This window comes from Eschrichtius robustus, chromosome 9, assembly GCF_028021215.1.
Source record: "Eschrichtius robustus isolate mEscRob2 chromosome 9, mEscRob2.pri, whole genome shotgun sequence".
NCBI classification, from domain to species: Eukaryota; Metazoa; Chordata; class Mammalia; order Artiodactyla; family Eschrichtiidae; genus Eschrichtius; species Eschrichtius robustus.
In genome coordinates, this window is record NC_090832.1 from 45,134,444 (window position 1) to 45,154,937 (window position 20,494).

The 20,494-nt window shown below is 36.7% G+C and overlaps 1 protein-coding gene across 2 annotated transcripts in view; it reads left to right on the forward strand.

Moving 5' to 3' along the window:
- FRK (fyn related Src family tyrosine kinase) overlaps nucleotides 1-20,494 on the forward strand; it is a 121,437-nt gene that overhangs the window by 73,749 nt on the left and 27,194 nt on the right. For both annotated transcript variants that reach the window (XM_068551197.1, XM_068551196.1), the window contains exon 2: nucleotides 9,964-10,085. In XM_068551197.1, coding sequence (XP_068407298.1) covers nucleotides 9,964-10,085 — 122 coding nt within the window. The remainder of the gene's footprint in view (nucleotides 1-9,963; nucleotides 10,086-20,494) is intronic.

Consider the following 20,494-nt stretch of genomic DNA (forward strand, 5'->3'; position numbering starts at 1 on the left):
CCTTTGCTGTGCAAAAGCTTTTAAGTTTCATTAGGTCCCATTTGTTTATTTTTGTTTTTATTTCCATTATTCTAGGAGGTGGCTCAAAAAAGATCTTGCTGTGATTTATGTCAAAGAGTGTTCTTCCTATGTTTTCCTCTAGGAGTTTTATAGTGTGCAGTCTTACATTTAGGTCTCTAATCCATTTTCAGTTTATTTTTGTGTTTGGTGTTAGGGAGTGTTCTAATTTCATTCTTTTATGTGTAGCTGTCCAGTTTTCCTAGCACCACTTATTGAAGAGACTGTCTTTTCTCCATTGTATATCCTTGCCTCCTTTGTCATACATTAGTTGACCATAGGTGCGTGGGTTTATCTCTGGGCTTTCTATCTTGTTCCATTGATCTATGTTTCTGTTTTTGTGCCAGTACCATATTGTCTTGATTATTATAGCTTTGTAGTATAGTCTGAAGTCAGGGAGTCTGATTCCTCCAGCTCCGTTTTTTTCCCTCAAGACTGCTTTGGCTATTGGGGGTCTTTTGTGTCTCCATACAAATTTTAAGATTTTTTGTTCTAGTTCTGTAAAAAATGCCATTGGTAATTTGATAGAGATTGCATTGAATCTGTAGATTGCTTTGGGTAGTATAGTCATTTTCACAATATTGATTCTTCCAATCCAAGAACATGGTATATCTCTCCATCTGTTGGTATCATCTTTAATTTCTTTCATCAGTATCTTATAGTTTTCTGCATACAGGTCTTTTGTCTCCCTAGGTAGGTTTATTCCTAGGTATTTTATTCTTTTTGTTGCAGTGGTAAATGGGAGTGTTTCCTTAATTTCTCTTTCAGATTTTTCATCCTTAGTGTATAGGAATGCAAGAGATTTCTGTGCATTAATTTTGTATCCTGCAACTTTACCAAATTCATTGATTAGCTCTAGTAGTTTTCTGGTGGCATCTTTAGGATTCTCTATGTGTAGTATCATGTCATCTGCAAACAGTGACAGTGTTACTTCTTCTTTTCCAATTTGTATTCCTTTTATTTCTTTTTCTTCTCTGATTGCCGTGGCTAGGACTTCCAAAACTATGTTGAATAATAGTGGTGAGGGTGGATATCCTTGTCTTGTTCCTGATCTTAGAAGAAATGCTTTCAGTTTTTCACCATTGAGAATGATGTTTGCTGTGGGTTTGTCATATACGGCCTTTATTATGTTGAGGTAGGTTCCCTCTATGCCCACTTTCTGGAGAGTTTTTATCAGAAATGGGTGTTGAATTTTGTTAGAAGCTTTTTCTGCATCTATTGAGATGATCATATGCTTTTTATTCTTCAGTTTGTTAATATGATGTATCACATTGATTTGCGTATATTGAAGAATCCTTGCATCCCTGGGGTAAATCCCACTTGATCATGGTGTATGATCCTTTTAATGTGTTGTTGGATTCTGTTTGCTAGTATTTTGTTAAGGAGTTTTGCATCTATATTAATCAGTGATATTGGTCTATTATTTTCTTTTTTTGTAGTATCTTTCTCTGGTTTTGGTATCACGGTGATGGTGGCCTCATAGAATGAGTCTGGGAGTGTTCCTTCCTCTGCAATTTTTTGGAAGAGTTTGAGAAGGATAGGTGTTAACTCTTCTCTAAATGTTTGATGGAATTCACCTGTGAAGCCATCTGGTCCTGGACTTTTGTTTGGTGGAAGATTTTTAATCACAGTTTCAATTTCATTACTTGTGATTGGTCTGTTCATATTTTCTATTTCTTCCTGGTTCAGCCTTGGAAGGTTATACCTCTCTAAGAATTTGTCCATTTCTTCCAGGTTGTCCATTTTATTGGCATAGAGTTGCTTGTGGTAGTCTCTTAGGAAGCTTTGTATTTCTGCGGTGTCTGTTGTAACTTCTCCTTTTTCATTTCTAATTTTATTGCTTTGAGTCCTTTCCCTCTTTTTCTTGATGAGTCTGGCTAATGGTTTAGCAATTTTGTTTATCTTCTCAAAGAACCAGCATTTAGTTTTATTGATCTTTGCTATTGTTTTCTTTGTTTCTATTTTATTTGTTTCTGCTCTGATCTTTATGATTTCTTTCCTTCTGCTCACTTTGGGTTTTGTTTGTTCTTCTTTCTCTAGTTCCTTTAGGTGTAAGGTTAGATTGTTTATTTGAGTTTTTCTTATTTCTTGATATAGGTTTGTATAGCTATTAACTTCCCTCTTAGAACTGCTTTTGCTGCATCCCATAGGTTTTGGATCATTGTGTTTTCATTGTCATTTGTCCCTAGGTATTTCTTGATTTCCTCTCTGGTTTCTTCAGTGATCTCTTGGTTGTTTAGTAACGTATTGTTTGGCCTCCATGTGTTTGTATTTTTTACATTTTTTTCCCTGTAATTCATTTCTAATCTCATAGCGTTGTGGTCAGAAAAGATGCTTGATAAGGTTTCAATTTTCTTAAATTTACTGAGGCTTGATTTGTGACCCAAGATGTGATCTATCCTGGAGAATGTTCCGTGCACACTTGTGAAGAAAGTGTAATCTTCTGTTTTTGGATGGAATGTCCTATAAATATCAATTAAATCTGTCTGGTCTGTTGTGTCATTTAAAGCTTGTGTTTCCTTATTAATCTTCTGTTTGGATGATCTGTCCATTGGTGTAAGTGAGGTGTTAAAGTCACCCACTATTATTGTGTTACTGTCGATTTCCTCTTTTATTGCTGTTAGCAGTTGCCTTATGTATTGAGGTGCTCCTATGTTGGGTGCATATATATTTATAATTGTTATATCTTCTTCTTGGATTGATCCCTTGATCATTATGTAGTGTCCTTCCTTGTCTCTTGTAACATTCTTTATTTTAAAGTCTATTTTATCTGATATGAGCATTGCTATTCCAGCTTTCTTTTGATTTCCATTTGCATGGAATATCTTTCTCCGTCCCCTCGCTTTCAGTCTGTATGTGTCCCTAGGTCTGAATTGTGTCTCTTGTAGACAGCATATATATGAGTCTTGTTTTTGTATCCATTCAGCAAGCCTGTGTCTTTTGGTTGGAGCATTTAATCCATTCACGTTTAAGGTAATTATCGATATGTATGTTCCTATTACCGTTTTCTTACTTGTTTGGGGTTTGTTTTTGTAGGTCCTTCTCTTCTCTTGTGTTTCTCATTTAGAGAAGTTCCTTTAGCATTTGTTGTAGAGCTGGTTTGGTGGTGCTCAATTCTCTTAACTTTTGCTTGTCTGTAAAGCTTTTGATTTCTCTATCGAATCTGAATGAGATCCTTGCCAGGTAGAATAATCTTTGTTGTAGGTTCTTCCCTTTCATCACTTTAAGTATATCATGCCACTCCCTTCTGGCTTGTAGAGTTTCTGCTGAGAAATCAGCTGTTAACCTTATGGGAGTTCCCTTGTATGTTATTTATCGTTTTTCCCTTGCTGCTTTCAATAATTTTTCTTTGTCTTTAATTTTTGCCAATTTGATTACTATGTGTCTCGGCATGTTTCTCCTTGGGTTTATCCTGCATGGGACCCTCTGTGCTTCCTGGACTTGGGTGGCTATTTCCTTTCCCATGTTAGGGAAGTTTTCAACTATAATCTCTTCAAATATTTTCTCGGGTCCTTTCTCTCTCTCTTCTCCTTCTGGAACCCCTATAATGCGAATGTTATTGCATTTAATGTTGTCCCAGAGGTCTCTTAGGCTGTCTTTATTTCTTTTCATACTTTTTTCTTTATTCTGTTCTGCAGCAGTGAATTACACCATTCTGTCTTCCAGGTCACTTCCTTTCTTCTGCCTCAGTTATTCTGCTATTGATTCCTTCTAGTGTATTTTTCATTTCAGTTATTGTATTGTTCATCTCTGTTTGTTCTTTAATTCTTCTAGATCTTTGTTAAACATTTCTCGCATCTTCTCGATCTTTGCCTCCATTCTTTTTCCGAGGTCCTGGATCATCTTCACTATCATTATTCTGAATTCTTTTTCTGGAAGGTTGCCTATGTCCACCTCATTTACTTGTTTTTTGGGGTTTTATCTTGTTCCTTCATCTGGTACAAAGCCCTCTGCCTTTTCATCTTGTCTGTCTTTCTGTGAATGTGGTTTTTGTTCCACAGGCTGCAGGATTGTAGTTCTTCTTGCTTCTGCTGTTTGCCCTCTGGTGGATCTATATTATTTAAATGTTGATGTTCAGTAACACTGCATAAATTTCGATTTTTTGTTTTTGAAAGACGCATTGTGCCTTTTTTTGTAAAATAAAGTCCAGTTAATCACCATATAGCTTTCGTTAGCCTTTTTAGTTTAGTAAAATGGTCTACTGCCACCTGGTGGCAGCATGACCTAGTCAAGACTGGGCAGGCAGAACGACAAAGTTAGTACAAATACAGTTAGAGAAGTGAGATCATGTTCACATATTCACTCATGTTCTATCTTTACCTCAAATCCATCATGTCTAAAACCAAATATATAATTTCTCCTTTAAATCAGTTATCTTAAAATAGGTGCTATTTATTAAGCGTGAATGGGGCCTGGCATCAAGCACTTTACACACATTATTTTTCTTCATCTCAAAACAAGCCTACAGGGTAATGATTATTAGTCCCACTTACAAATGAGGAAATCCAGGCATAACTTTCCCAGGGAGTTGCTGTAGCTCTTACTTGTTATTACACTCTGCCTTCTGATGCGCTGCTGAGTACATTGTTCTCCAGTCATGCAGATTTGAAACCCTGGTGTCATGTTTGATCTTCCATCTGTTTCGCTGCTCATCTATAATCACCCATCCCATATTCCTTTGAGATTTTTCTTGTAACTATCAATTCTAACTGCCAAAATCTCTAGTCCAGATCTTTATGACATGTAGGTTTTTGTAGCATATACCTGATTGACTTCTTTCATTTTTTTGTGTATAAATAAATTGTGAAATGATATAACTACATCTTATCGTAAACATCCAATTATAGAGAAGAATGCAGAGTAAAAAGTGAAAGTCTTTTGTCATCTATTTTGTCATCTCTCCCTAATCTCCAGAGAAGTAAGTACATATAATTTTTGGTTTGTTGGTTTTTAAAATATAAATAAAACTATAATATTCCTAGTACTCTGCAATTTACCCTTTTTCATTCAGCAGTATGTCTTGCAGATCTTTCTATGTCCATGCTACAGAATTTACACACAACAGACACTCAAATGTTTGCAGAATGAATCTTAGATTTCAATTACATACTCCTATCATCTAAAACAGGCAGTGTACTTTTTGCTCCATTTTCATCTAACTGAAGCATTTTTCTCCAAGATTATAGGTTATTATGGATCTCCTCTCCTTTTTGGTTATTCTTAAGCAAGATCTCTTTCATGGCAGTATGGCATAGTAATAAAGATTATTTTCATTAAATATCAATAAAATGTGTATGTGTGGGTGTGTGTAGTATCATTTTATTGGATAATTTTTACACATAAGTGCCAAATCTAACTTATTTTCAGATGTCTTGTGTAAATTTCCAACTTCTTTACTATTTCTGTACCTCAGTAGTTCTCAATCTTTAGTGTGCATAGGATTTACTGGGGGACTAATTATTAAAACCCAGATTTCCGGGCCCCAGCTTCAGAGTTTCTGATTCAGTAGGTATGACGTGAAGCCTGCAGATTTCCAACAAGCTTCCGTGTGATGCTGATGCTGATCCACATTTCGAGGTTCACGATCTATAAGACTCTCCCCTGATGCTTTCTACCACCTAGGATATCCTGATCTCTTCTCAGCACTCAGTGTTTACTGCACATAAGAACTACAGCTTAAAGAGAGCGTTGAAAATGGCTGTGGTGGACAGCGAGGCCTGGGGTGTATGTGCCCTTCCAGAGTGGGACCAGCAGGGGCTCTAAAGGCAGAACTGAGGAGAATGACAGTTCTGCCCACGGCTCAGACCACAAAGTAAGGAACAATTTTCACCTGTGCAGAGGGTAGAACGAACTATCGGTTGCTCATTAGTCTGTACAGCAGCACATGCTCTAGCGATCACAATCTATAGCAGACACATCATCTTTGAGTATGAAAGATGGCATTATAATGCCACTACATCCAGAAAACAATTATTTATTTTCTTCACTTCTTGATGGTAGCTCAGCCAAGTAGAATTCCAGGTATTAAGTGAGCTGATGCATCCAGTCAAATAGTTACATGTATTTCATTGTTATTTTCAATTCATTACTGGTGTGATGTGCCTTGTAAAGTGATTGTACAAGAATCCAGAATTCGGGGGGGTGGGTGTGGTGGTGTGATGAATTGGGCGATTGGGATTGACATGTATACACTGATGTGTATAAAATGGATGACTAATAGGAACCTGCTATATAAAAAAATAAATAAAATTAAATTAAAAAATTAAAAAAAAAATAGAATCCAGAATTGGTGAGACAGAAAAGAATTAAAAAAAAATTCACCACACAGTTCCTCTCTACAAATGTAGTAAAATTACTATATCTTTAATCATTTGATTTACAAAACCTGCTTGCTTATACATATATTAGGCAGAGAAAAGACATCATTTTATAAACTTGATTATCCAAAATACAAATGTAATGTATGTATGTAAAGCTTATGTAATGGAGTATTTATTCTTTAGAATAATGAGATATAGGAGATATAATTGTACTTCTAAGAATTTAATCTGTTAGATAAATTGTAATTCTTGTAAAGGTTTACATATTTATATTTGGACCAAACATTTTAATGTTGCTGCATAATTAATGCACTAGAAATCAGGAAGATGCATGGGTTTGATAAGTATATTTGATCCATGTTGCTTCTTTGCTTGAAATATTTGTGTGAAGAAATTTTGCCATTGCTGGAAATGGAGTCTAAAAAAAAAATTGCCTGAGTACTTTAACTATTAGCTTTCACTAAGCATGCTATCCATAAAAATATCTAATGTTTTTAATGTGTTTGTTTAAACTTTATATAAATAGTATTATAAAGGTATGTATCATTCTTCAACTTCCTTTTGTCCCTCAACAATTTGCTTTAACTGCCATATAGTATTCCATTTTATATCCATAATTAAGTTTATTTATTCCCCTACGGTGGACATTTAGGTTGTTTCCAATTTTCCATGCTAGAATTCTTCAGTGAATGTGCTTGTGGTATATTTCCTTGAGCACACAGAGTATACAATCTAGAAGTGAAATTAAGTAGCATACAAATATTCAGCTTTACTAGATATTGCCAAATGTTCTCTGAATTAGTTGTACCAAATTACGTTGCCACTAGTATTATATAAAGGTTCTTGTTTCACGTTTTTCCCAGTGCCTGAATGTGAGAGTTTTAAATTTTGTCCAGCCTGAAAAGTGTGAAAGTGCATTTCATTTTTTTATATTTAATATTCTTAATATTCCTAATTACTGGCAATAGACAGAGGCTGTACTTCTTTCCTTATTTTTATTAGTTATTGGGTTTTTCTTTTCTGTGATCTATCCAGTTAAATACTGTGTCAGTTTTTCTACTGTGTTGTCTTTTGTTTTTAGTGATTATAGGTCTCTATATAACCTGAATACTAATCTTTTTTTTTTAAACTTTTTGGGTTTATTTATTTTATTTTTATTTATAGCTGTGTTGGGTCTTCGTTTCTGTGCAAGGGCTTTCTCTAGTTGCGGCATGTGGGGGCCGCTCTTCATCGCGGTGCGTGGGCCTCTCTTGCTGCGGAGCACAGGCTCCAGATGCGCAGGCTCAGGGATTGTGGCTCATGGGCCCAGTTGCTCCGCGTCATGTGGGATCCTCCCAGACCAGGGCTCGAACCCGTGTGCCCTGCATTGGCAGGCAGATTCTCAACCACTGCGCCACCAGGGAAGCCCCCTGAATACTAATCTTATTCTTGTTTATATGCTCTGCAAATACCTCCTCCAGGTCTGTGGCTTATAGTTTAATTTTATTTCATGGTAATCTTGGTGTTGCAAGTTTTTAATTGTGGTATAATAAATATTATTAATCTTTTCCCTTAAGGCTTGTATGTCTTCTTTTTCTTTTTGTCTTGTGGAAGAAAACTTCCTTAGTCCAATAGTCTCAGAAAGTTTTAGAATGTGCCTTTTACATTAGGTTTTTAATCTATGTAAAATTGTTGTGTATGCTATAGGTAGCAGCAATTAATTTTTTTATATGGATTATGAATGGTACCAGCATCATTTATTGACTAATCCATCCTTTCATCACTAATTTGTATGTTTGGGTCTGTTTGAGTTTTTTATTATGTTCCATTATTCTATTGATATTTACTTATTTCTGCAATAGTGGAAAACATACGTTTCTATTTTTCTGTGAATTCATTCCATGGCCACCTTGGAATGTTTCCAAGCCTTTTAAAATTTCATTTGGACAAACAATAGCCTATGGACATTAATTTGGTTCCTGATATTGAATCAATATGGTAGTCATTAGTGTAGTCTACCAAATGTTTCCAGTTTTCTGCCTTCAGGGAAATAGTAGGATTGCATTTTCTACTCTCTTTGAATTTAGTATGAACATACAACTTATTTCTCAGTGGGCTCATTCTTGAGCAGAAGCTTTAAATAGAAGCTCCAGGAACCAGCCTGTGATTTGCCACGTTTTCCAATCCAGCCTGCCTAGTCAATCGTGGAAGCATGGAGATGGAAATTCTTTGGTGGACATAGGGATGGACATAGCACAGATGACCTTCAGTGGATGTGCAGTTGAGTGAACAACAAATCTTTGTTGTCTTAAACCACTGAGATTTTTGGAGTTGTTCATTGTTCCAACATAATCTGGCATTTCCTGGCTAATACAGTTAATATTGTGTAATTTGCAATTTGATGATTGGGAAAATGGTAAACAAACATCTTACTTTTGTTAGAAGGTAATTATATTTTAGTGTCTCTTTTTTTTCAATTTCTTCCCCTCTTCCTTTCAATTGTGTCACCCTTAGTGCACTCATATTCCCCAATACCCATGACCTGTCAAACCAATTGGAACCAATTTTTGAGGGCCTCTCCCAGCCTGCAATTTCTCACCTGACCTGTATTTCTTCCCTCAAGCCTACATTTCTTCTCTTTGAGTGTTTACATTTTTAAAGATGATGCCTAGAAAGATAAATGTTCTACCTGAAGTCTTTAATGATAAAGATCGACATTTTGACCCTATAGTGAAAGGTCATTAACGCAAAGCTGACTGTCTCAGTTTCCTCTTATTATCACATTAGTGTCTGCTGACTTGATATATGTTTTAAACTGGTTCTGATATTAAAATCCGTAATTCTTTGTTGGGGTTGATTACATTCACATTTACTGACTCTTGTAGTTCTGGAATGTTAAGGATAAGAGTGTAAAGATGAGAAGTGGAGGGGACACTAAGAAGATACATCCCAGGCAGAAGTATCTTTTTCACATAATCTCTCCACTGATGAAAATTTCCTTTTAAACATGCAAAATCATCTTATATTATGGGGGGCGGGGGGGGGTTGGGCAGTGATGGAGGGGAGAAAGATGGGAATTAAAACCCAGAGAACTACATTTTTACTGTTCACACTTTGATGTGAAATATATGAATCCCTGGATTGGAATGTTTGCCTCCTAACACCTAGAAGGTGTTAGGAGAGGCAGTGGGACAGTCTGATGGTGATGTGAATAGTTTTAGAGCGTGGAACACGGCAAACTTACCGTGTGGTGGGCCCGCCCTAGAAGCTTTGGATTTGACAGGAGAACACAGGGTTTCTCAGACAGAATGCAGGTGTGAGAAGACATGTGGTAGCAGAGGCATCAGCCAAATTCCTATTTTGTAATATATTAAAGACTCCTGGTGAGTGTTGCAGACATCCAGAAAAATCATGTCAAGTATCAAAAACTACCGTTTATACCTGTTACAGTTTCACTAAAGAGTATAAGCCCTTCTGATATTGGAACTTTCTTGCCAAACTTCTTGCTCCTTAAAAAAAATGAATATTGACTGGTTAATTAAAGTTTATATCTCTCTCTTTTTAAATTTTTTTATTTTTTTTATTTTTTTTTAATCTCTCTTTTTAGGTGGTTCTTTGGAGCAATCAAGAGGGCAGATGCTGAAAAACAACTATTATATTCAGAAAATCAGACAGGTGCTTTTCTAATCAGAGAAAGTGAAAGTCAGAAAGGCGACTTCTCCCTGTCAGGTATGGGCATTGTTCTGTGTGATTTAAATGTGGATTTGAGAGTCTGTAGTCATGAACCTTCTGTGTGAACATGGACATGTTAATTTTAAATTTGCCTTATCTGTTATCTTCACAATAGTACCAAAATTAAATCTATTGAACTACTCAAGAGTAATATAAAAATTAGCAAAACAATTTCTGTCTGTGGCTAGATGTGACTATTAAATGTTTCAAATACACACGCTCTACGTATGAGATGAAAAATATATGGATATGCCTGTGTTTTCTCACTTTTGCATTATCTAGGAGCCTATCCGTTTAGGGAAATGATAAACAAGAAGCTAAATCTAAACTGTTGTCAAAATTGATCTTGCCATAATACCCTTTTTTTTTTTCTTTTTGCATTTCATTTGTCTTTGCCTGGTAAATAGAAAATGAATTGAAATGCTGAATGCAAATGTGCTTAATTAACCAATGACATGTAACATTTGGTCAAATGTAGTTTTCCAACTGAAAGTCAAGTGCATGTTTACTTTACAATACCCTAGGAAAGAAAAAGCACAGGAGACCTGAGAATTTTCTTTAAGTGTTACAGGTGCTTATATATTAGGTAGTCATTAGTTAGCCAAAAGCTAGATTAAATGTTTTAGATTCTAGCATTAAAAATATAGAAGAAGAATATTTCCATGAGGAAAACAAAGAAAAAGTAGAATTAACTGAGTCATATCTTTGAATAGGCTACAGTGACTATTCTGAACACTTTCTTAGAATATTAGGGAGCAAAACAGCTTTACAGGCTTAGAACAAAGTTACAAGGATATTGGCTGTTATGTGCCGAGAATACTGTAATGCTTGCTTATGGATTTAGGAAGCTTTGTAGGCCCTACTTGGAGACCAGCATAACATTACAGATTCCTTTTCAATGAATTCAAACCATTTAGAGTCTTTCAAACAAATTATCTGATTGCTGTGTATTCACTAGGGGGCAAAGTAAATGCAGACCATTATGTTCTACTGAAAGGATAATTTTCTTATTAGCCAGAGGGAGGACTATACAGGAGAAAAATGGAAAGAAAAGGGTCTTCGATATAATATACATTAAAACGAACAAACAAGTGAACAACCCAATTGCTGACTGTTGATTACCACTAAGGATCTTCAGGTATACCAGTCATGGATTTATTTCTCAGGGCAGTTGTCTCCTACTCAGTCTGAATTGATGGTCTTCAATTTTGCTGACAGTTATGCTGCTAAAGGAAGGCAAATAATATCCCTTTTCTATCTCTGTCTTTCCCACGTGAGTTTTCCTTAGAAGTATTGTCTTTATTCCTCAGGCGACAGTGGCTCGCAGCTGTCAGAGAAGCGCTTCACGACGGGGCATGATTTATTGATGCTGGGGCAGGCTGCCGAGAAACAGCAACCCAGGGTTGGGGTGGGTGCTAATTGGCTTGTTGTGATCCTTGCATGGCTGTCAGCTCCTGTGAGGTCTGAGTAGAGAGCTGAGGAGAGAGTTAGGGCTATGACACCTCTCATAACGGCAAGACACTAATTAGCTGTGAATTACAGCAGTGCTTTTGGATATTACGTATTATACGTGGTAGCCAGAGAATCCGTCTTCATTAGATGCATGACAGGTAGTTTTAGGGGCCTTACTGTTATTTGTCATTGGTAGAGAATTGTTTTTCTGATGAAAAATATGAAATTCTGACTGCATGTCAACTGGTTTGGCTATTTCTTGACTTCAGTCAATTACTTTAAAGGAAAGTATTATTGTTATTGCCATTAATATAAATTTGATGTTTGGCATTCCATAAGCATTTGTATTATCGCTTAAAGTACACTTTCGGAAAAATACACCTTGAGGGATAAAACTGAATTTCAGGCGAGTTTTTTCAGAAAGGATTTTGCATTGCACATTGTAATTTTACTTTAGGCAGCTCAGCATAGGAAAATCTCTAGGGTAGTAGAGGGAATTCCAGATTCTTCCTCAGCGAACGCTTTTTAAGAGTGAATGATAATAGATTGAAGATAGTTGAAAAATGACAGAGGACATGAGGCAAAAAAGCTCATCAGCAGTGTTCAGGGTGATGCATCTAGTAGCTGATATCATTTATTTATACACTGTCTATTTCTTGAACAAATATTTGAGTGCCTAGTCTGTGCCAGGCTTTTGCTAGGTCTAGGGCAGCAGGGAGAGTCAGGCACAGCCCCTGGCCCCAGGCTCCAGGAGGGTGATAACACAGCTGTCTGGTGAGACGAGAGGGGGCAGGGGCCCAGTCTCAGAGAGGAGTTAGGAAGGTTTCACAGAGGAGGCAGCACTTGTGTTCAGTTTGTCACAAGGTAGCCGCGTGGGAATGATTATTCCTGGCAAGGCAAATGCACAGAGTGGAGGGTAGGGAGTGGGGAGGACAGTGCAGGTGTGTGTGTGTGTGTGTGTGTGTGTGTGTGCGTGCGTGTGTGTGTGGATGGGGAGCAGAGGTGGAGGAGAGGAGGAATGGCCAAAAGTGAGCCTGGAAAGGAAAGTTGGAACTAGACTGTTCAGGGCCTTGTATACCATGCTGAGGAATTTGGAGCTTTTTCTACAGGTCCAGATATAGAGGGAAGCTTTAGGCAGAAAGTGACTTGGTCTGACCTTTGATGACAGAGTGGAGAACAGAACGGATGAAAGATTTATAGATAATAGTCTGGGGAGGAGTGACGGGGCAAACACAGAGGCATCACTTGCTGCTGTCTGAAATCACAGGTGTGAGGCAGCAGAGGCAGTCAGCATTCTGCGGAGTAGGGCCAGGGAACCTACACTCAGCTGGCTGCACTAATGCTCCTCTGTCCCCAGAAGCCTCACGGCCCCTCTGTTGCTCTCCTTTTTTTATGGGGCAAGTGTGGGAATGGCCTTAGGACTCTCGATAGCAGTCTTTGCTTTGGTGCTAAGAAGTGAGTTTGGACATCAACTATTTGCAGGGTGGTTTGAAAAGCCCAGTACCTCTGGACTTCGGCACCATGCAAAATTGCTGCTTCTCTTTTGTAGAAAAGGAAACCGTAGGGCCTGTTGGAAGTTGAATTCAGCTGCAGTCCTTCTTGCTGGCCATAGGGGGTGATGGTGGGACAGGCCCAGTGGACCCATTACCATGCCATCTAGAAAGAGCTCCTGGGGCTCTTTGCTAGAGAGTCTTGTTTATCTCCACAGGTGATGGCTTGAACCAGGGCAGTTTTGGCAAATAGAGGGTAGGGCATGGAGGTGAGAAATATTTAGAAGATAGAGCCTACAGGAATTGGTAGTTGATCAGAAATGGGGTAAAATAAGGGAGAATGCAGAATCCAGGACGACTCGCAGATCTCTGACTTGAGTGATTGGGGGATAGTGGTCAATTGAGCCAAGATGAGGTCCATGGGAGGAGATACTTACAGGAAGAGAGAAGAGGGGACCAAAGGAATTAAGTTCAGAGGTGTTTGAAGTAATTGCAGGAGGACATACAAGGGGCCATTATCTCTTTTTTGACTTGTGTCTGCTGATTTTGAGCTGAGAACTCACTGTAATACATCTCCATTACAGTGAACATGTAGGTCCCATGGAACGTGCAGGACTTTTATAATAGTACTTTGTGATTGCTATGAAGTCTGTTCTTGAGAATATAGGTAGGTCTCTGTAGCAACATAATTTAATTTTAAAATAAATATACTAGAATTTTTAGAACCAAATAAATGTTTTATCCTTCAAAGGAATAGACTGCTGTTGTTCAAAGTATTGCACAAATGGTAGAACTCCCTTTACAGAAAGGATATCACTTTGTGTTAAAGGCCTTAGCTGGGCAATTATATGTTCATTAAGTGCAGCTTTGATACTTGGAAGTGGCCAGAATTATCTGAAGCCACTTTCTGAATAACATGGATGATTAACCCGAGCGAAACCATGGACTTGTAACTTTGTAAATATTGCTGCATGCCTTACAAATTAATTCTGAAGGCAATTCAAAAAGTAATGAGAATAACAGCAGCTTCATTAGGGAAGATGTGTATCTGTTCATGTTGACCTTGTGTGTATCCTTCATGTTGAACTTACATATTCAAAGAGTCTTTTATATTTATGAGTAACTCTTTCACTGTAGGTAAAAATGTGCTTCTCAAACTAGTTTATACAGTCCTTGAGCTGAATCAACATACTTTTATTGCTTCTGTTTCATGCTTCTTCTCTAGCTCCATAGTTTCTAGTACAGTTTGTAAAGACAGTAGATGCTCAAACACTCACCTCTTTACCCTGTCATCTACCAAGAGCAAAGATAAGCAAGGCCATTGTCATATTCTTAAACCTCTGAAGTCTGGACCATGTAAGATCACAAATAATCCTCTTCTTTGCTGTGTTTCAGACTTATTTTAGAAAGACAGTTTCTCACCTTAACAGGTTAGTAGTTTCCAGGTAACAAGACTTTTGTAGAGGAGACAAAATTGGAAAAGGATGTCACTTGCATTGTGGGCCTGTCTCTCTCCACCTGGCACAGGGTTCAGACGCAAACTCACTTTCCACCAGCCACTGAGATACCATTATTGCTCCCAAACTTTTTTAAGACCTGCTGATTCATTCTAATCTGATGCTGACCAATGGCAAAAGGCTGTGTGTGTTTCATTATCAGTCCTCTGAGCCTCCATTTATTCTTCATTTAAAATTAATGTGGACATAGTGGCCACAAGAGTGTGTCAGGAATTCTATTAGTATTAACCATGGATGTAAATACAATTGTATATCCCAAGGAGGGGCAAGCATTAAATGGTTGGAAAAAATTGCTCCTTGAATTTATTATGCAATGAAATGTCTATGGATTCTGGGAGCATTTTGATACTGGTTAGAGATGATGTTTTGCTTTTTAAAAAATACACAAGCTGCAGAAAGAAATTTTTGTTAATAACTCCAGTATCTCATATAAAATGTATTGAATTTTAAACATGTTGGTGCCATCTTAGAAAATGCCTTTTAATTAAAGTCATAATTTAGTTGTGTTCAACTTAATCGCAAATATCATTGCCTATAATAGCAAGTGGCTTTTTGGGTCAGTTATCGTATATGCTGCCTTTTCTTAATATTACTACTGATAAATTATATTTCAGATGTTTTAAATACTTTATAAAGTTAAATTAACCTTTTATTATGTAGTACATATATCTGTGTTTGTGTGTGTACACGAACATACACACACAGATGCACAGGCAAAGAACTTTTTTCTCTAGGGCACTGCTCATGGAGAAATCTTCTATTTTACTGAAAATCCATGGCTAGCATTTCTAGAAGTTGCAGTATTCTTTAGGGTGCTTGCATTTTTTTTTTTCTTTTGCTTCTCTGTGAACACCACATGTTGACTCATCTAAGTTTTCTCTTCTCTTCTGCTTACCTTATTTTGTTTATTAAAAATATCTTTTCTGTATGAGTAGTTTGAGCTATTTGGAGGCAAGCACAACAAAGAACTGATGCATAGTATTGCCCTTTGAATGTAACTTTATAGTAATCAATTCCAGATATTAAATAAATGAGAAGTTGATAAGTCATGTGGAGGTTGGTGAAATTCCTACCTTTTCATACTTCATGACATATTCCATTCTCTTATTTTTTTTTCATTTTATTGGCTGCCAAATTAAATTGATCCTTTATTTACATTTTGTCCAATGTTGTACTTCAAATGAAGATAGCGGCTAGCTAACAATCATTTAAGTTAGCATCCCCTACATTCTATTCAAGAATATACATGAGAGATACAGAATCAGAGTAGCCCTGTAAACTGAGCCTATCAATCAATGATTTGTTAGACTCTAGGTAAATATTCTCCCAACTTCAGTGTGAATACAGGTGAACTGACATATAGGAGCAGACTTTGACTTTTGCATCGGTCAGGGCTAGTCATAAAGAAGGTGTGAGGATGCTTTGACCCCTGCTCAGTGTGTGCCCCTATCTTGGAGAGGCAGGGCATGCAGATACCAGGAAACCAGGCAGCCACTGTTTTGGAACCGACTTAGTGATTTGGGTCTTCCCTGGGCATCTGTGCATAGCCCCCCGCTTTTCTACATCCAAGTGGAACAGCAGCTTCCAGCATAGTAAATGTTATAAGGGCGGAAGATGACAGATGATGACTGTGTGTTGCAAATTAGGTGAAGTTAACCTTAAAGAAAGAAGGAAATAAGAACTCTGCTCTCCTGTGATTGTGTTTTTCATACATTCTTCTGGTTAAACAAACAACTCAGCATTGCTACCTTAGTTTGGGCTGCTATAACAAAATGCCACAGACTGGGTGGCTTAAACAACAAATATTTATTTCTCACAGTTCCAGAGTCTGCAAGTCCAAGATCAAGGTGCCAGCAGATTTGATATCGGTGAGGGATCTCTTCCTGATCTGCCTTCTTGTTGTATCTTCACATGGCAGAGAGAAAGAGCACTCTGGTCTCTTTCTCTTCTTATAAGGGCACTAATCCCATGATGAGGATTTCACCCTCATGACCTCATCTTAATTACCTCCCAAAGACCTACCTCTTAATGCCATCACATTGGGGATTAGGGCTTCAACATAGGAATTTGAAGGGAAAACAAACATTCAGTCCATAGCAATTACAAAGGACTGGATTCTATTTCTTATGGCAGGCATGCCAAGTGAGTAGGAGAATATCCACCCTTCCTCCAGCAAAGCCACAGGAGCTGAACATTTGCTAGACATCGGAAGTATGTTTAGAGGCTTGGTGTGTTAGCTGCCCTGCTGTGCGTGTGCTAAGAGAAGGAAATGTACACTCATCTAAGTGGATGGAAAGGAGGACAGGTTGCATATGTTTTTTTCCTGAGCATCAAATTTCTTTGCATTCAAGGATGAGTATAATAAAAACAAAAGTCATGAGATTCTGGATGCTCAATAACAAAATTTTCCAACTTATGTTCTAGAACAGGAATTCTTTGGTAAGTCAAAAGCGTTCTATAGGACAGAGGGTTCAGGAGTTAAATACATTTGAAGAACACCTCATATTATATCCTCTGACTCAACAAAAGCACATTAAAGTCTCAGAAGTCCTACAGCCAAGAAAGTTAGCTTTTCAACCCAGAGTTTTCCAAATTACTTGATCATAGAACCATTTCTTTTTCTCTCAAACATGATTTGGGAAAAAATAATTGTATAATAGATGATAAACAATAACCTGAAGATGTAGAGAAAACTCATCTTTTGAGACATATTCACTAAAAGGAACAGAAGAAAAAAATTGAAAGCATTTGATTTGAAACTATAAAATACAAGAAAACACAAACTCTATGAAATTAGGCATCAAAAGGAGCATGAAAAGGCAATAGATGGGAGATAGGAAGCAGAAAAATTGTCACTTTAGGGATATAAAGGGCAGACTTGAGTGCTCTCTGGAGAAAGAAGAGAAATCAATGAAAATATGTAAGGGTAGATCATGCACAAACAGAAGACATTTCTTTGACATTTAGTAGAATAATTAAATGGAAGCAACAGTTAAATATGTAGTAGAAGAAAACTTTCCTGAGCTAAAAAAAATCTGTGCTTGTAGATTAAAAGTACTCCTAGTTGTTCTAAGTAGCATAAATGAAAAGATACATACCTATGGTATCTTTTCAAAATACTTTAATATCAGGCATGAAGGAAAAATTCTCTGAGCATCCAGGAAAAAAAATAATTGCAAAACAACTCCACACCATTAAATACCAAAACTCCATATAAACATATAGAGTCTTTGTTTCTCCCTAACTTTATTTTTAAAGTTGAAAAGATAACTATGTCCTTTCACCTAAATTCATCAATTGTTAACACATGGTGACATTTACTTTCCATCATTCACATATCTATATATGTCTCATATATGTAACATATATGTAAGTTGCAGGTATTATGTCACTTCACCTTTAAAAGCTTTAGTATTAGTATGTATGTCCCAGGAATAAGGACCCTCTCTTACATTATTACAACCCTATTATTAACCCCCCAAATTTTCACACTAAAGCAATAATATTATCTACCATAGAGTACATACTCAAATGTCTCCAAATGTCCTTGCTAACCCTTTGTTTATTTATTTGCTTTTTGATACAATAAAGGATTATGCATTGCATTTGGTTCTGTATATAAAAAATCAATTTTCAAAAATATTGGCAAGAATATTTTGAATTATTTTTTAACCATTCATGTATTCATTGATTCATTCATTCACCCGTTCATCATAGAACTTTCATTTGTGTTTGCTATATGGCGTAATTGTGTAAACAACTAAGCAGTTCACACTATAACATGCACTTGATTATTATGCATATAAAACATTAATATGCAAAGTGCTTTAAGAATCCAGAAAAGAGAACAGTTATTTTCTGAAAGGGATTAAAAAAGGAGGGCATTACAGGGAAATGAGACAACAGTCAACACTATACCAAATAGTGAGTAAGAATAAATGGAAAATAGCATGCATAAAACTTATTTTTCTCTTTAGATAATGTTCATTCTTAAGAATCTTTCTTCCTTTGAAAAATCAGTTGATGCCCCTTAAAAATAAATCATTTTCTGTGATGCACTTTTGAACCCTTTAAAAAATAAAATGGAGATCTGTAAATTGTTCATCCATTGCCACCAGTATGCTTTAATAACTAACAAGGTGCTAGATTGTATGTATTATAAATGAGATCATGATAAATTCAATATGGGTTATATTTTTGGATAGCAAGACATTGCCAGACCTGAGGTGCCCGACCAGTTCTCTCTGGATCTTGGGCTTTGATAATATATAAATTTAATGATCTCAAACTGGGAAAAGGGGGAAGGATTAAAAGCAGAGTTGAGCAGTGGAATACAAAAGGAGGCATAGATAAGGAAGAACATTTGAGGCATGGTGCTGAATTTTGGATTGAACAGAAAACTAAGACATCTCTGCTCTGGAAATGAAAGTCAGAGACCAGCAGGCCTTCCAATTCCTCCTCCTTACCACCAGGCTTGAGCAATTTAGTCCATTTTATACTTCAGGGAAATAATAGCTAGATAAACGTTTACATTTCAAGGTTACCTGATTCTTAAAGTATCTAAGCAATTTCTTTTTGTTACTCTGAGTGGCAAATACGTGTTACTGGAAAAAAATTGTAAAATTAAGCTTAACCAGAATATTTCACATGGTGTTTATACAAACAGGGACATCGTCTGCAATGCTGAATGCTATATGTGTACCTTTATTTTAAAACCAAAACACCATGCTGGCTTCTGCTTTCTGCTCCCCACTCTTTACAACTGCAGCTACTGAGGGCTTTCAGTCAAACTTGTGCCCCCTCTTGTGGCATGTCAAGAAATAGCATGCCATCATGGAAACAATACAGTAGTTTAGATTGTCTGTTTTCATGACCCATTAATTTATAGGAAGGGGAAGAATATCTGATTTTAGTTGAAAAGAAGTTTGTAATTTTAAGATACCTCTAGCAACTTGTACTATAAATATTAAAAACACCCGACTGGCAGTAATCTTACTTTATTAATGTCAAAAAATTGACCAGGGTTTACATTTTTCTTAATGATTCAGGTATCTAGTTTCTTTGTAGTGAAAGTTACATAAGATGTGTTCATGATGTAAAAAGTGAATGAAATAAATACAGTCCAATTTAATAAAAGAGTAGCTCTAACTTTAAACTGTGTATTTAAAATGATATATGTATATTAGCTACTTTCTATTTGTCAGCATTGCATCTATCATGAAGTCATTTCTAATGCATTTTAGAAACGTGCTTTGCATTAAGCTATTAGGCGCTTTGGCACAGGGATTACAATTTAAGGAAGTATTCTGTTGTCTTAAAAGCCTATGCATGGCAGAGACTAAATTTATTTCCTTATTTGTTTCAGCAGGGCAGGGACTTTCCTTAAATCCTCTCTCATAGCTATCTCCCTTTCACCTGCAGATGCTTTTAAAAGTGTTTTGCTAGAAATAAAATATGCAGGAAGCAAAAACATAAAAGGAAAGAAGCAAAAATTATTTTCCTATTTTCATATAATTTTAGTAAGCATCATTTTCTGTATATCTCTTATGTGTATAATCCTGAACAAAATGATGATCCAGGCCTTAAAGAGCTTGGGATTCATTCATTCATTCATCAAATACTTATTTAATGCATACTATGTGCAGTTGGTAGTCAGAAGGCTGGGCTACAATGGTAAACAAGACAGTCCCTGCCCTCATGAAGTGTATATTCTAGTTGGCAGTGGAGGGGAGATGCCAACTAAATAGAAAAGACACACTCGTATAGGAAAGATATCTACTTATTTGTTGTGTTACTCTGGTTTTTACAAGACTAAGCAAATAGTTGAAATCAAGGAAAGCATTTTGATTTTCTTTCTTTTTAAAAAATTTTTATTTATTTTTTGGCTTGGCTGCGTTGAGTCTTTGTTGCTGCACGCGGGCTTTCTCTACTTGCGACGAGTGGGGGC